Raw genomic sequence first — 16,019 nt, 5'->3', positions numbered from 1 at the left:
CAAGTCATTTTGCCTAACCTAGTTCCTATCCTCCAGTAATCATTTCTTCCCTTTCATTAGAATGTACCTTTAGTTCCTTACAAACTTTCCTTTATTTCCCCAAATTACTCCTTCCTTTTAGTCCTTTATTCCCAAATAAATTTACCAAGTTCTTACAGATTCTTTTCCTTATAAGGTATACATCCCTATGGCTGAAGTTGAATGACAGCCTCTCTCAGGCCATGACAGGATGACAAGGTGAGCTACAAGGAAACTGCAGTGAAGTTTGGCTCCAAGCATGACACAGACATGGGCTGACCTTGAAGGTAGATTCAAGCCCATTTTATTGTCTTTCTCAATGGTGTATCTATCCCCAGTGCCCAGCACATCCTGACACTTGCTAAATTCAACATTGCTTGACCAACATACCCTATTTTATTTAGGGGCTGAGTCTACTGAATCTAGAAGTTGCAGAATGGCAGCCTGAGGACAAATATCAACCTGCACAAAGGTTGTATTTGGCTTGCGCAGTGTTTTCAATTTTTTTTAAAAAAATGCCTTTAGATGGGAAGGTCCTATCAAGGTCTATATTTTCTATTCCTCCCTTTTCTCTCTTTTATTTTTATTTTTTTGAGATGGGGTCTTGCTGTGTTGCCCAGGCTGGTCTCAAAATCCTTGGGCTCAAGAGATCCTCCTGCCTCAGCCTCCTGAGTAGCTGGGATTACAGGGTTGAGCCACTGAGCTTGGCTTCCACCGTTTGTCTTACCGCAAGCCTGCATCTCTCATTTCAGAGATCTCCCTACAATCATGGTGCCCTATATTCTCTGTTAAAACTTAGACTATATCCCAGGGATGGAGTGGTGAGAGTTTTCACCTTCTTGAGGTACAGTGAATTCCTCACCACCCTACAGATGCTTAATGCCTTGCCTCTAACATGTAACAACATGTTGCATAGAATGAGTGGATGTCTTCAATAAGATTTTAAAAATTGGCCGGGAGTGGTGGCTCATGCCTGTAATCCCAGCACTTTGGGAGGCTGAGGCAGGCAGATGACCTGAGGTCAGGAGTTCAAGACCAGCCTGGCCAACACGGCAAAACCCCATCTCTACTAAAAATACCAAAATTAGCCAGCCGTGGTGGTAGGCACCTGTAATCCCAGCTACTCAGGAGGCTGAGGCAGGAGAATCACTTGAACCCAGGAGGCAGAGGTTGCAGTGAGCCGAGAGTGCACCACTGCACTCCAGCCTGGGGGACAGAGAGAGACTTATGCTTTAGTTCTATGCTTTACACTTGAAAAAAAAATCCCAATGGGGATGAATTGGACTTGACCTAACAATATAATCTTTCAATATTTTTGTCATCATCTTGGGACGCAGTTTGACAATTCTGAATCCTACAGATTCATTACATAGCTAGTAATATCCAAATACTTGATGCTCTTCCTGTTCTTGTTCTGCCTTTCCTATTTGAGAAGTTTTCTTAAAAATCATACATATGTAAAAAGCATCTGTAATTAAGATTTTATTTCATTCATATCAGATATAACAAGTACAACTTGAATGTACAAATTCTGAACATAAAAAAGAAAAAACAGCAACAAAAAACTTATTTAAGCAGATTCATGCAAATAAATGACTGGGACACTGCAGATGTCACTGACCCTGTTTTACCTTGAATTGACAAATGCAAAGGACTGCTAATGGACTTCCAACAGGGATATCAAAGGAAGTCCTACATCATAAAAAACGAAAGCAACTAAAGAAGAGGTGGAACTTACCCCAGAATTCAGACAGCATGCTACAAACTTACTTTCTATTTTTAAAATAGTCCTTGAATAAATATCCAATCCTGGAATCAGAAAGTACATCAATAGACGGACAAAATAATTTACCTTTTGCCTTAGAAATGCATTCTTGCAAAAGAAACACTACCAGCTATCAATTTATAATCAAGGGTTTTCATTTAAAGTGCATCTGTATGCTTATATATCGAGGCAAAGTATTCTACAGAAAAAGGAATCCTTCCAAAACGGAGGTTCTTGGGCAATTACTTTGGGAAATCACCTCCCTGATCTGTGAGCATTTCAAATTTTGTGTCAACTGAAGTTGCTCCTTCACACCTTGTCTTTTCAGCAAAATCACGACACTCGCTCTTTAGCCAACCCTGAAAAAAACCTTTGGGTTTGGAGGACAATGCATGACCTGAGACAGCGCTCTGTACAGATTAGTGTTTCTGTTGACAGAATGAGCTCTTAGTCTCTGTAAACCACCACAATTTCATCAATGACAATTAGAAGCTCAAGATCATCTCATAAATAGTTCAAGACCCTCACAAACATTCCCCCCAACCATAACTGCATACAACTGCGTACTCCTCTGACACCATCTGGCTCTTGTAAACACCGGGGCACCAAGATGAGTGAGACTGATGCCACTCAAAATACACTACCTAATTTATTTATGTTTATATATTTTATTTTTCAATTCCATTCTTTTATATACATGTTTTTGGTAATTATAGTAAAGATGCTGGTGAAAAGTAATTTGTTTAACATTTCATAATGCGTGCAAAAGGAAAAATACTGATTCAAAGAAAAGTCATTCTTACAACTATTCAGCCCTGACAATTACGACAAGCAGTTAGGCAATATCATGACTTGCAAAGTTATACTTAGCATAATGTTGCAATTCAAAATATGGCACAAAATTAACAATACAGATAACAGTCCTACTGGCTAAACTTAGCCAGGTTTTGACTAATTTGGTTTAAATTGAAATTTGATTATATAAAAAGGTTTCTGAAAGTATTGAAAAAGAAACAGTGTACATGAAAGAGAATTCAACAATGTTTACAAAATGCCAAAAGTTCTTACTCTGCCCCCCCATTACCATAAATAATTAATGAAGTCCCCCTTCCCCCCACCCCCCAGACTCAAAAAGATTTACAAAGATAAATTTAGCTCAGTGAACAGAACCAAAAGATGACTGTTGTTAGACAGTACCTGGTTAAAAGCTCAAGCACTTTCATAAGAATTCATATATATTGTCTCTTGAGTAATATAAATAATCCGATAGTGTTGCTCTTTTGAGTTTTGGAGACTTCTCACTTAGGAGTTATAACCGTCCTTGTGCTTTGAATAAAACATGAGCTTTAAAGCAGAATGCTGATGGTATTCAGAATTCACCATCTTCAAAGTTCATTGTGAGAATTCTTCTCTGCAGCTTTGAACATCAGGATGGAATTGAAAATTTTGAGAGCAGGGCCCAGTTTAATGCTCATAATTTTAACAATGTCTGTTTGAGTCATAAGTAGAAATGCTTCTCCATCAATTTGCTAAAATGGGGGAAAAAAACAACAGAATGTGGATTAACAAGATGCAGTGTTGTAGAAAATATTCAAGGTTAAATTACCAGCTGTCTTCTACATAGCAATGCTAAAAAAGCACACAGAGAAGTTCATGTGTGCAATGACATTTCTTGATATATGGACCTTTCTTATCCACAATGACACATCCCAAAGTGGACTGGGAAGAAAGTAAACTAATTCACCTGAAAAACCAGCCAAAGGAAAACAGAAGGTGCCCATATCTTCCTGTGATTACTCTGAATTAGTTGTAGAGTTAAGAAGAATATGGAAAAATCCAGGATGCCCAAAGTCTAGTTTTTATCATGGCAGGTTTTAAAATTAGAAGAGATAACAGGTACATGAATGTTTGTGGACATAAAATAATTCAGGCAAACATATCAGCTACATGCAACATTTTTTTCCCCAGAATTAGCCTTCCACCATGAAGAAAAGAAAATCAGAAAGATAACACTTATCTCTAGTGTGGCCACAGTTAGTCTTTACACACAGAAGAAAAGCATTTACTAACGGGGCAATCAAACAGTGAATGTGAGGCTGGTGTTACGAGTCACTGACTTTAAGGTGGTTCTTCTAATACTCAGGTAGGGTAACTACGAGAAAGACCCTTCCTCTCTCTGGACATCTTCTAAGACAAAAGTCTATGCTTCTGAAAAATAGGCTACTATTCTCTAGAAGTTCAAAGATACAACACATCTTTTAGGTTAAAAGATAAAATACTATGAAAATGATGTCTGGCTTACTGGGCAGAGCAAAGAAACAGTCTTTCATTATGACTTTCAGCTCTTTTATCACCTTAAAAAAAAAAAGTTTCCCTTTCAGTTTTCCCACCTTGTACAAAAAGTAAAACACACTTTTGTTCTCTGCCTTAGAACATCAGAAACCTTGACAGCAACGCACTCGGTTATGGGTTGAATGGTGTCCCTGTCACAAAAATTCGTATATTGATGTCCTGACCCCCAGTACCTCAGAATGTGACTTTTATTTGGAAATAGGGTCAGTGAAGAGGTAACTGGTTAAGATGAGGTCACACTGGAGTAGGGTGGGTGCCTAATCCAATTATGACTGGTATCCTCATAAAAAGGAGACATCTGGAGAAAGAGACACATATAGAGGGAAGGCAACGTAAAGACCCAAAGAGAGACCACCATCTACAAGTCACATCTACAAGTCAAGGAGAGAGGCCCAGGACAGATTCTTTCCTCACAGCCCTCGGGAGGAAGCAACCCTGCCAACTCCCTGACTTCTAGCCTTCTTCAGATTCTCAGCTTCTAGAACTGTGAGATGATGCATTTCTGCCATTTAAGCCACCAGTTTGTGGCTGGCATTGTTATGGTGGCCCTAGCAAACTAAGACAACTCTAAATTCTGCAAACAGTTCTCTAAACAAGGCTGATATAATTAAATTGCTACTTCTTAAGATTTTCCTCTCTCCTTTAAAAATGAAAGACTTGTAAATATAGACTGCCTAAATGCTTCATCAGTAAGAACTGGAGTCATCTTACCCAACTTCTTCAAGTAACAATTATGTGGGAAAAGTGTGCTAATTTCAGTAAAAAGACATCCTGCTGTTGTAAACTAGAAGGAAAGACGTTCCAGTGTTAATCTCCAAGTGTAGCACCGTTAAGCGGCAGGTATGAGAAATGTTCTCCTGTTTTTGGGAAACATTTGGTCTGTTCTCATTTGCTTGTGCTATGATAGTCCTCTGATAAAGCAAGGTCAGGAAGAAAGGCAGATCTATTAACACTTCGCTCAACCAAGGCAGACCTTAGTACAATGGACAGCCTTATAGAAGTCTTCTAAGTCATTAATGAAAATGTCAACTGACATTCCCAAGGAGCCCACTACAAAGGCTGACTGGTTTATTATAACCTTGGCCCTACTGAAGGCCTGGCGCAGACAGCAAGTCTCCTTCTGAAACTATGTAAGAGTATAACACAACAGGTAACTGATGGAAAAAAAAAACATTCAGAGAACTTAGTGGCTGGGATTTGAAGTTAAAAGTGGGACAGTAAGGATACATTTTGGTAGGTTGTTATTTATAAGGTTACATACACTAGAAAGAAAAAAAATCTTGAGGCTACTTCCAAACTCTTTATTACATACAGGTTGCTCTGACATGTGGCCATACGAACAAGTCTTGATTGGAAGGAAGTAAACTTAATTCAGGAAAGTACATCCTAAGAACAACAGTGACCACTGCAATGTATTACAAGGCTTACTTTTTTTTTGGTTAGCTTCTGCAATGCATATACAATGCCATTATTCCAGACATTAGGTGTCTTGCTAATGGCCTAAAACAAGGGAGAGGGATTTGGAATTCAGGAGCTCTGGCCTTCCATTTCACTGCCCTTTCCACTGTTCACTATTTGTTCTTTTCCAATGCCTTAACTCGAAACCACAGTGACATGCTCTGTCTGAGTGAGTCTTTCTCAGAGTGTAAAGGCATGAATGTATTCACCCAACAAAAATATACTGAATGTCTATTATATTCCAAACACTCTTCTTGGGCCTAGACATATAGCAGGGAATAAAACAAATAAAACCAAGCAAGCAAAAAACTTTTTGTGGAGTTTACATTCTAGAAGTGGTAGACAGACCATAAGCCAATAAACATACTAAGTAAGCCAATTAATTAGTAAGTTAGAAAGTGACTCATGTTGGCCAGGAGCAGTGGCTCATGAGTGTAATTGCAGCACTTTGGGAGGCTGAAGTCAGTGGATCACTTGAGGTCAGGAGTTCAAGACCAGTGTGGCCAACATGGTGAAACCACATCTCTACTAAAAATACAAAAATTAGCCGGGTGTGGTGGCACGCACCTGCAGTCCCAGCTACTTGGGAGGCTGAGGCATGAGAATAGCTTGAACCTGGGAGGCAGAGGTTGCAGTGAGCTAAGATTGTGCCACTACACTCCAGCCTGGGTGACAGAGTGAGGCTCTGTCTCAAAAAAAAAAGGTGATTTGTGCTATGATTAAACAGAGCTGACTAGGAAGATGAATGGGCAGCAGGAGCAGGGATGCATGTGTGGTGACAAGAGGCAATTTCAAGTAGGAAAGTCAGGGCAGGACTAATTGGCAAGCTGGCATCTGAGCAGAAGAAGTGAGCCACATGAACATCTGGAGGAAGAGTGTTCTGTGCAGAAGGAGGAGCGGGAGCAAGCCTGGACAATCAGAGGAAGAGCAAGGAGGCCAGCACGTAGACTCGTGAGGGGCAGTGTAAACAAAGAGCCAGGGGGCAAGAGAGGTAATGAGGTGTCAGACTGCAGGCCCTTGTAAGGACTTCTGCTTTTACTCTGATTGAGAGATGAAGCTATTGGAAGGACCTGAACAGAGGAGTGACATGGTTTGACTTATGTTTCAGCAGGGTAACCTTGGCTGTGCTGGGAATAGACTGTAGAGGAGCAAAAACAGAAGCAGGAAAATGAGTTTGGAGGTTACTGCACTAATCCAAGTGGGAGAGGATGGTGGTGCAGACCAGGGTGGTGGTGGCAGTAGAGTGATAAGGGTTTTACATGTTTCAAAGATACACCCAATAGGATTTTCAACAGATGAGATGTGGCATGATGTGTAAGAGAGAAGTCAAGGATAATTTCCAACAACAGCCTATCTGAATACTTGTCCTTTGCCTTTTAAAGATGATTTATAAGATTTCGGTTAGATTTGTACTATGGTTTACTTGTAGGACTCAAAACCCAAACCCACTGACCTTGTGAGACACTTGAGAACAAGGACTAGGTTTCATTATTTTCGAATCATCCTTCTCACAAGAGCATGACACAAAGTAACATACGCATGGTCGGAATTTAACAAATGTGCACAAGATGAATGAATGAAGGAGTAAATGAATGAATAATACATATCGACAGAGAATATTAACTATCTCACTCCTCCAGAAAAGGATCTAGCTTTGAGCGTATTTGGTAACTGAGGAACATCTCCAAAGACAATCTGCCATGAATAAAAAAAATTACTCAAAAAATAGCATCTCATTTTGAATTTAAACTTGAATCTTACTCAAACTGAATAATAGAGCAAACCTATATGGATTATCTAGATATCAACAGAATAAAAAAACAGAAGTTATAAAAGAGATGCATTATAAATTTATTTTCAAAAATACTTTATTATTTTCAAAGGTAATGACTACATGACATTTTCCAAGACAGACCAACAGCTCCCTGTGTGGCTCTAAGTCTGCTCAGCGATACAGAATGAATTCAGGCTGGGCATGGTGGCTCACGTCTGTAATCTCAGCACTTTGGGAGGCCGAGGTGGGCAGATCACCTGAGGTCAGGAGTTCGAGACCAGCCTGGCCAACACGGTGAAACCAAGTCTCTACTAAAAATACAAAAAAAATTAGCCGAGCGTGGTGGCGGGCACCTGTAATCCCAGCTACTCAGGAGGCTGAGGCAGGAGAATCGCCTCTGCCAGGAGGCAGAGGTTGCAGTGAGCACTCTAGCCCAGGCGAGAAGAGCAAGACTCCATCTCGATTTAAAAAAAAAAAAAAAAAGGAAAAAACAGAAAATGAATTGAGAGTGTCAGTGAAGACACTCAGGACTTAGGGAAAGAAAATCGGTATAACTGCCAATTAAAGATCAAACAGAGAGAAAATAAAACATTTGCACAATAAGAACATAAATCAGAAAAAGGATGTTGGAAATCAGATCCTTGTGCATTTTAACAAGCTTTCATCTAACGCATAAATTATACCTAACAGTATAACAACACTGACAACTGGTGGCTGGATTGTTAGCTGTGTCTATACTCCTGCAATGAAATGGAAAGTGTGCTGTTCTTAACAGTTGAGCTTTACACATAGGGGCAAACAAGGTGTGTATGCGTGTAACTGTAGACAGCAGATGTTGGAGAGCACCTTCTGAGATTACTCAGTCTACTTTCTGCCTTCTGGCAGGAGTAGACACAGCCAAAATCAGAGGGGTAATTGACTGCTTTGCTTGGAGGAGATGACAGGCAAGTGGCTTATTTTTAAAGGTCTCTACTGAAAAGGGTCTCCTGCTGTACGCTTACAGAATTAAAAGTTAGAAACCAGATTCTTTTTTATTCTAGTGCTCACTGTAAGTGATATCATTCTTAATCACCCCTTATATTGAAGTTTTGGAGACGGAGTTGAAAACAACTAATAAAATAATCTTCCGAAAGTGGACTGTGATAAATATCTTATTATAAACATTATTGAGGAATGTATATGACTTAAGGGATTTTTTTAGACATAATGCTAATATTACTTATTATAAACCTCAAATGGAGTCAATCATGGTGTTAGAATGACACTGGAAAATAAAATAATGGAAACTAATTTCACTTTATTAAAAAGATAAAATGTTGCTTATTTCTTTCTTTGGCTTCCTCTGTGCTATGAACTATATAAATGCATGCTATTAAGTTCTGTGGGTTTTCTTTTTATAAGGAGCCTAGTGTTACTGCTGTGGGGTATCATAAAATGGTACTCACAAATATTCTTATGCATCTCATCTTATACAAAGACATTTTTATACAACTGATTCATACTGCCTGTTAGTATACATCAATTTGTCAATTTCAACACACCCCATCTCTTTTTGACTCTGCCAATTCCACACATTTCACCATCCACTGCATTTCAGTGCTTTGATCCCATTAAGTAACATATTGCAATTTAGTGGAACACTTACTTCATCTTTAAATACCTTTCCATGTTCTTCACACCCAGGTAAGCTCTGTATAAATTCTGACACCTGTCAAAAGCAATATCAAAATTCCCAGTTAAAAAACACAGTCAGAATCTAAATGCTACAGGTTCAAAACATTTAACCCATATGCATTAGTTATTTCTCTCACAATAATTTCTTCTCTTTCAGAAAAAAAGGACTAAACGCTACCTACGCTCAATGTTCCACACCTCTTAAGCCAGTAATCCTGTATCGGGTGTCGGGCAGCAAAGAAAATAAAATATACCTCGTCTGTGCTCCATTTGGAAACTTTACTGGCAGGGATTCCTGCGACAGTTGGAAGAAGTTTGCTTTGCTGCTCCCAGCGCAAGGGCAGACATGGAATTGGGGACTTAAAGGACAGAAAGACAGCTGACCGACGCTGTGCCTGCTGGACGGTGGGTTCTTCCCGGGCACCTGGTCAATGAAAACAAATGGGAAATCACTCTCTGAAAGCAGCAAGAAAGCCCCAAATGCTGTGCATCTCCCAGATAATGAGACTGGGGGTGGGAGTGGTTAAAGCATTGGTTCCTTTCAGCATTATACTATTGAATAGGCTCTTCTTTGTCTTTACTGAAGGTCACTATAAAAAACAACCTGTAAATTCAACTGATATCATTTGCTACAGCACTCATTACTAAAGATATGCTTCATTATGTTGTTCAACGTTGTCTCTTTAATGCTTCAGATAAGAAACGTGCCTCAAAGTTTTAATGGGAAGGAAAGTTAGTCTTATTCTAGGAAGTTGTTTATTTGCTCCCCTTTCTGCTTTGGATGTTGTAAAGGTAACAGCCAAGTTGCATCTCACGTCTAACACCTGTGCTTACCATGTATTCACAGTTGGCGTACTTTCTCTCTCCTTTTGTCTCAGGGCTTGGTTTGGTTTTTTAACTTCTTATTTACTAATCATACTGATTTTTTAAATAGCCAATTCAATTTTTTGACAGGGACATGAAATTATTGCAATAAAAATAAAACAGCAGAAATGCAAATGCTTTTGTAATATTTTACTTGTTCAGATCAAAATTAAAACTACTAAATATTCTTACTGTAGCCTGGGCAACAAGACAAGGTCCCATCTCTTGAAAGAAAAAAAAAACCCTACTGAATATTCTATTTATGTTAGAGCTTCTGAACCCAAAGCTAGTTTTATGGCTGCTTTCCTAAAACAGCCATTCTCTAGCAAAGGATTTTTGTCCTCTGGACGCTTGACTTAGAGCTGTCAATCGTCATCTCCTTATGGTCCTTTAGAACAGAAACCTTTTCTGAAAACTCTGTATTCAAAGCACCTCAGAAGAAAGGCACCTCCCCTACATTTCCTCTCCGCTCACACACCAGCTCAGTTACAAGGACACCTCAATTCTATCACAAAGCCTTGCTTTTATATCTCTAAGATCTATAGAAAGACACAGAAATCACTAAGTGTAAAGTTCACTGAATTTTCACAAAGTGAACACACCCATGTAACCAACACCCTGACTGAAAACAAAACGTGGCCAGCACACCCTTCCAATCACACCTCATCTGTCAAGGGTGACCACTTCCTTGACTACTAACACCATAGATTCATTTACCCTTTTTTGAATTGTATTTAAAATGGAAACTTGGGTATCTGGCTTCTTTCTCTAAACAGCATGTTTCTGAGATTCATCCACATTGTTGTGAGTAGTAGAAGTTACCTTCTCTTTCTTGTATGGTTTTTGTGGTTGTGAATACTCTATAATTTATTTGGAGATCATGAACAATGAGCATCTGAGTTGTTTTTAATTTGGTGCTATTACAAACATTCTTGTACAGATTATTTTGTCAGAGGCGTTTGAACCAGAGCAACTCCATCTTGAGCAGGAGCTGGGTAAAATGAGGCTGATACCTACTGGGTCTGAGACAACTGCATTCCCAGATGGTTAAGGCATTCTAAGTCACAGGATGAGCTAGGAGATGTGGACAAGATACAGGTCATAAAGACCTTGCTGATAAAACAGACTGCAGTAAAGAAGCCAGACAAAACCCACCAAAACCAAGTGACCTCTGGTCGTCCTCACTGCTACACTCTCACCAGCGCCAGGACAGTTTACAATTGTCATGTCAACATCAGGAAGTTACCCTATACAGTCTAAAAAGGGGAGGCACAAATAATCCACCCCCTGTTTAGCATATCATCAAGAAATAACCACAAAAGTGGGCAACCATTTGGAGTAGTCATTCTTTATTCCTTTCCTTTCCTAATACACTTTTGCATCCTCACTTCACTCTCTGGACTTGCCCCAAATTCTTTCTTGCACGAGACCCAAGAATCCTCTCCTGGGGTCTGGATTGGGACCCTTTCCTGGTAACAATTTCTTGAATGTATGTATGTGTTTCCATTACACATATACCAAAGAGTGAAACTTTGAGGTCGCAGCATGTGTGTACATTAAGCTTTGGTAAATCCTGTCAGCTTTCCAAAACAACTGCAGAATACCTACCAACAGCATATGACAGTTCCAATTGCTTCACCTCCACACCAATGCTTGGTATTGTCTATCTTTTTCTTTTTAACTGTTTAGTGGGTGTATAGTGGTATCACATTATGGTTACAAATACATTCCATGATTAATGATAATCTTTCCCTATGTTTATTTTCCACATAGGCTCTTTTGTAAAGGGCTTATTTCTACTAGACAAATTTCCAATAGATAAATTTGGTTAAGAAATGACTTCTTTACAATATTGAGTCTTCCAATCCATGAAGAAGCTAAATCCCTCAATTTCTTTGGCTCTTCTTTAATATCTCTCATTAATATTTTGTCATTTTCAGGTAGACATCTTGCACATCTTTTGTTAAATTTATTCCTATGTATCAGATGTTTCCTGAGGCTGTTATAAGTGGTAAATTTTTTAAAAATTTATTTCTTATTGTTCTGTTACAGTTTTCTAATAAGTTTATTCTTAAACTAGCCTAATCCAAAATTTGAATTGCTCTGAATGCTAGAAAGTCACTATGCTGAGTCAAAAATCTCTTTTATTGGAGTTGACACCCACTGGTTCTGGTACTACCTCATTGAGCTTATACAGAAAAATTCTAGTGTCTGCTCCACATGAAACATTTCAAATCTTCAAATATGTTTTAAAAAGCCATCATTATCCCTCTTTCCACATTTCATCCAATCAACCTCAAAGGTGCAGGTCCTCATCCCATTTTATTGAATATCTATTATGAACCAAATACATAAACCAGAAACAGTTTGTTTTTATTCTCTTTTTCTTTTTGAATTGCCCAGATTTAAGGAATTTTTGTGTTGCAAAATACGGAGTAACTTAAAAACATCTTTTTAATCTCAGGTATTCTAAAGAGCTTAGCTATTATTTGAAATACAATATTTGTACATATTTTATAAGACAGCTTTATATGAAATGGTAAGATTTCCAATTCTACACTACAGTAAAACAATAGGGCTGACTTTATAATTTGTATCCTGAGTGCATGCCATATAATTAGTCTTTTCCAAAGCCATAGTCTTTATCCTATTACTGTTTATGTTCTATTAACACTCAGCACTGTTCATTCTATCACTGCAGACCTACTCTTCCATTTTATTTTCTGCTAAAAGCTGTATTAGTCACAATTCATTTCTAATGTTCCGCACATTGTTCCTTAGAAAAATAACTAACCCATTCTAAGGAAATGACTAAAAACACCAAAGCCCTTATGTCTGTGGTTGCCTCTGCATGTCTTTAAGCCTGATACGATAAATAGGCCTAGATATACATACTCTTCCAATCCTAGTACCAACTCTGCCTCCTTCGCATTAAGACTTTCCTTCCTTTTGCTGAGTCTTCTTCGCTAACTGATGTTATCTGCCACACAGCATGCCACCTCCTATGATTTTAATCCAAAAGGAATAAAGAAAGCAGCTTCATTTGAGCAAATTTGTACTGCATTCCTTGAATTGCAAAGAAAAGTGACTCCAGGTTTTTGTTTTAACATGTTATGACATAGGCTAAAATAAATGCAAATAGACTCCGGCTCCAGTAGGTGGTTCAGTGCCAAGAGTAAGGAAGGGTAGGTTTAAATGTGCACAATATGCCTCGGGAAACAGAGCCTCGTGTTCTAAAGACATTTCAGCCACCTCCCTTTGCCTGGGACCCTATTTCATGCCACTCTCCTCTCAAACCATTGACATGCATGGAAAAGAAAATTTTTAAGAAGTTTTCTCTATTTCTGAAGTTTTCTGTGATGAAAATTGACAAAAGGTATGTGATCAAACTCTTTTCTCACTTGCCCCACTTGGTTTCGGGTTGTGTGCTTCCACAGTGAGTAAAAAATATTTTAGGCTGACTGTGAATAACTAAAATTACCATATGGAAGGAATGGTCATCCTTCCTGATTCTTGATTCAACAATCTGATAAATTTTATTTGTAGAACCAAAGCTGTCATCCTCAACAGTGGAAAGATAAGAATTAAGAGAAAAGTGACAGTACATTAAAATGGACACAGTATACTGCAGAGAAAAATAATAATATTCATTATGTTTATGAACAAATTAATCTATTCAGTCTAATGTTTAATCAAATAATCACTACTTTTCTTTTAAAAAATTTTCTCAGTGAGGCCTATACATATGTATGAGAAAGAGACAGACACTAAAGACCTCTAGTCATGAATAAGAGGCATAAAGACCAATGTTTTGTTGAAAAAAAGATAAAAAGATTTTTGTGTGCCAAATTTGAAGATCCAAATCTACCTACAAGTCAGACAGGACCAGCTGAAAAGTAGCTTCCAGTCTTAGAACACAGCACCACCAATATCCCTGGCCCTACACACCATGAGATATTGCATGGTATAAGGAATGTACTGTTAGGATCTCTTTTATACTCAAATTTCAAACATTCACTGGCAAAGCCCCAGTAAGAGGTGCCTCTACCGACCCTGCACCTGTGCACCTCCATCAGGGTCAGCAGATGCTCTCTGGATAGATCGGATGGATGGCACCTTCCAGCGAGATAAAAGAATGTCTCCCATTCTTATCTTCATCATGCACTGGTATGCTAAAGAAACCACAAAACACTCCAAGGAGCAGCTTTGGGCAAAAGTCTTTTCTCTCACCTGGAAAAGATTCCTTCTGAGTTATCATCCACTGACTCCACAATTCCAAGTTTAGAAGTTCATCTTAAGAAAATAATGAAGCACGAACGCTAACAATCATCTCAAAGTCAGTTACAGTGGAGGGTCTCTGGTACATATGTAACTGTACTCAGATAAAGACTACATTTCCCAGCTTCCTTTTCAGCTAAAAGTGGCCATATGACTAACGGACATAAGCAGAAGTGGAATCTACAACATCCTGTGAGTTCTGCTAATTGGACTTGGAAGTGCTCTTAAAGGCTGAGAGCACACCCACCACCACTCCCCCAATATGTCCCTCCTTCCTGCTGGGTAGAATAGTACTTTAATGGCTAGCCTTCCAGCAACCACCTCTAACCATGATATGGTGTTGGGAATACGTGCTCTGCAAGGCAGAGCAGCAAGATAAATGGAATCTGATTTCCTGACACTGTTAAGTACCATTTAAATCCTGGACCAAGCTCTGTACTTCCTTTATGTGGAAGAGAAATAAGCCTCTTTTACCTTACATAAGCCATTTTATGCGTTTTATATTACACACACACACACACACACACACCACTAACCCTAATCACTACTAAAGTTTACTGCAAAAACATTTATAACAGTCAGAAATACAAAATAACTAGCCTAGATAACCCAACAGTAGGGGATTGGTTTGTTAAGTGATGCTACATCCATCCACAGAGAGAATATTTAACATTATGTTGCAAGAAGTATAAATACTTACGCAAACTGCAGGTTACAAAGTATTTTGTACACTTTAGATAGAAACAGTCTAAAAAAGTAGGTCCCCACATTCAGAAAATGGTATAAAATTACATGTAATTTTGATTTTCTCCATTTTGCTTCCCTGTATTTGCTAATTGTTTTATAATAAACATGCATTATTTGGATAATAAAAGTTATATAAACTAGCACCAGGTATTAAATAAACTACTTAATGTTACTAAAAAATAACAAAAAAATGGAAGTCTCACTTTGGTGACTTGGAAAGCAATTTAATGCACTTGTGGAACTATATCATTAAAACAACATCAATCGGTGGGTCTCGTTAATATCAGAAGAAAATGATAGATGGGAGTAATAGTAAGAAAAATAAGTTTGTGGATCTTTGACTTCATTATTTCATCCCTCTAAAAAAGCAGCAAACAAGGGATGTTTTTTAAATGTTGATTCTTAGTGATAAAGGCCTGCCTCTATTGTTTACCATATGAAAGTTCTTCATTCAGCAATTATTTATTCAGCACTGTACTGTATCAGAAACTCGAAGGCTATATAAATACAGCATATACTTGCAGACTTTTGTTAGGCTACAGAGGACAATGACCCAAAATGTGGCGCTTTGGCATGCTAAATGCTCTGAATTAAAGGAAACTGAAAGACCTCAGAAGTAAGCCTCAGAAGCAAGGTCTCCCTTTGACCTTCCCCCATGTCCTGGTCTCTCTGATCCCTTCTTTCCCACGTGCAGAGAGAAATTCTCTAGAATTTCCTTATCTGACTAAGAAAACTTCTTTCCAAAAGAAATGCTATTGCCAACTTAGAAGTCTCATCAAATAGCCAAGAAAGATTTAACCACTAAAAGTCATCACCATGCTCAGAGAGACTTTTCATCTATTCTTCTCAGGGCAGCTCCAAGAGATTACCCAAGAGACATTACCTACATAGTAAGACCAACATTTGTTCACAGTGAAGTTCTGCTCCTCACCTGCCTGCAACCTCCCACAGAACTCAGAGAAATTTTGTCCCAGGCCATTGTTCTTTGGGCTCATTCATTTCTCTTGAAAATTATTTACTACCCCTCACAACTACCTATACCAATCCCACCCCCATTCTCCTTTCCTCTATGAAAAGGGGTCACAAGCT

At 38.6% G+C, this 16,019-nt stretch overlaps 1 protein-coding gene across 8 annotated transcripts in view; it reads right to left on the bottom strand.

Annotated features, from left to right (window-relative positions):
- Window positions 1–1,487: 1,487 nt before the first annotated feature.
- Window positions 1,488–16,019, bottom strand: part of L3MBTL3 (L3MBTL histone methyl-lysine binding protein 3) — a 123,372-nt gene continuing 108,840 nt past the window's right edge. For all 8 annotated transcript variants that reach the window (XM_003827644.6, XM_003827643.6, XM_057302591.2 and 5 more), the window contains 3 exons: window positions 9,296–9,465; window positions 9,013–9,075; window positions 1,488–3,312 (listed from right to left, as the gene is read on the bottom strand). In XM_003827644.6, the coding sequence (XP_003827692.1) occupies window positions 3,169–3,312; window positions 9,013–9,075; window positions 9,296–9,465 (377 nt within the window). In that variant the 3' untranslated portion in view covers window positions 1,488–3,168. The remainder of the gene's footprint in view (window positions 3,313–9,012; window positions 9,076–9,295; window positions 9,466–16,019) is intronic.

Source organism: Pan paniscus, chromosome 5, assembly GCF_029289425.2.
Source record: "Pan paniscus chromosome 5, NHGRI_mPanPan1-v2.0_pri, whole genome shotgun sequence".
NCBI classification, from domain to species: Eukaryota; Metazoa; Chordata; class Mammalia; order Primates; family Hominidae; genus Pan; species Pan paniscus.
The sequence above is the reverse complement of the archived record's forward strand: the minus strand, read 5'-3'. Positions and strand labels throughout refer to the sequence as shown.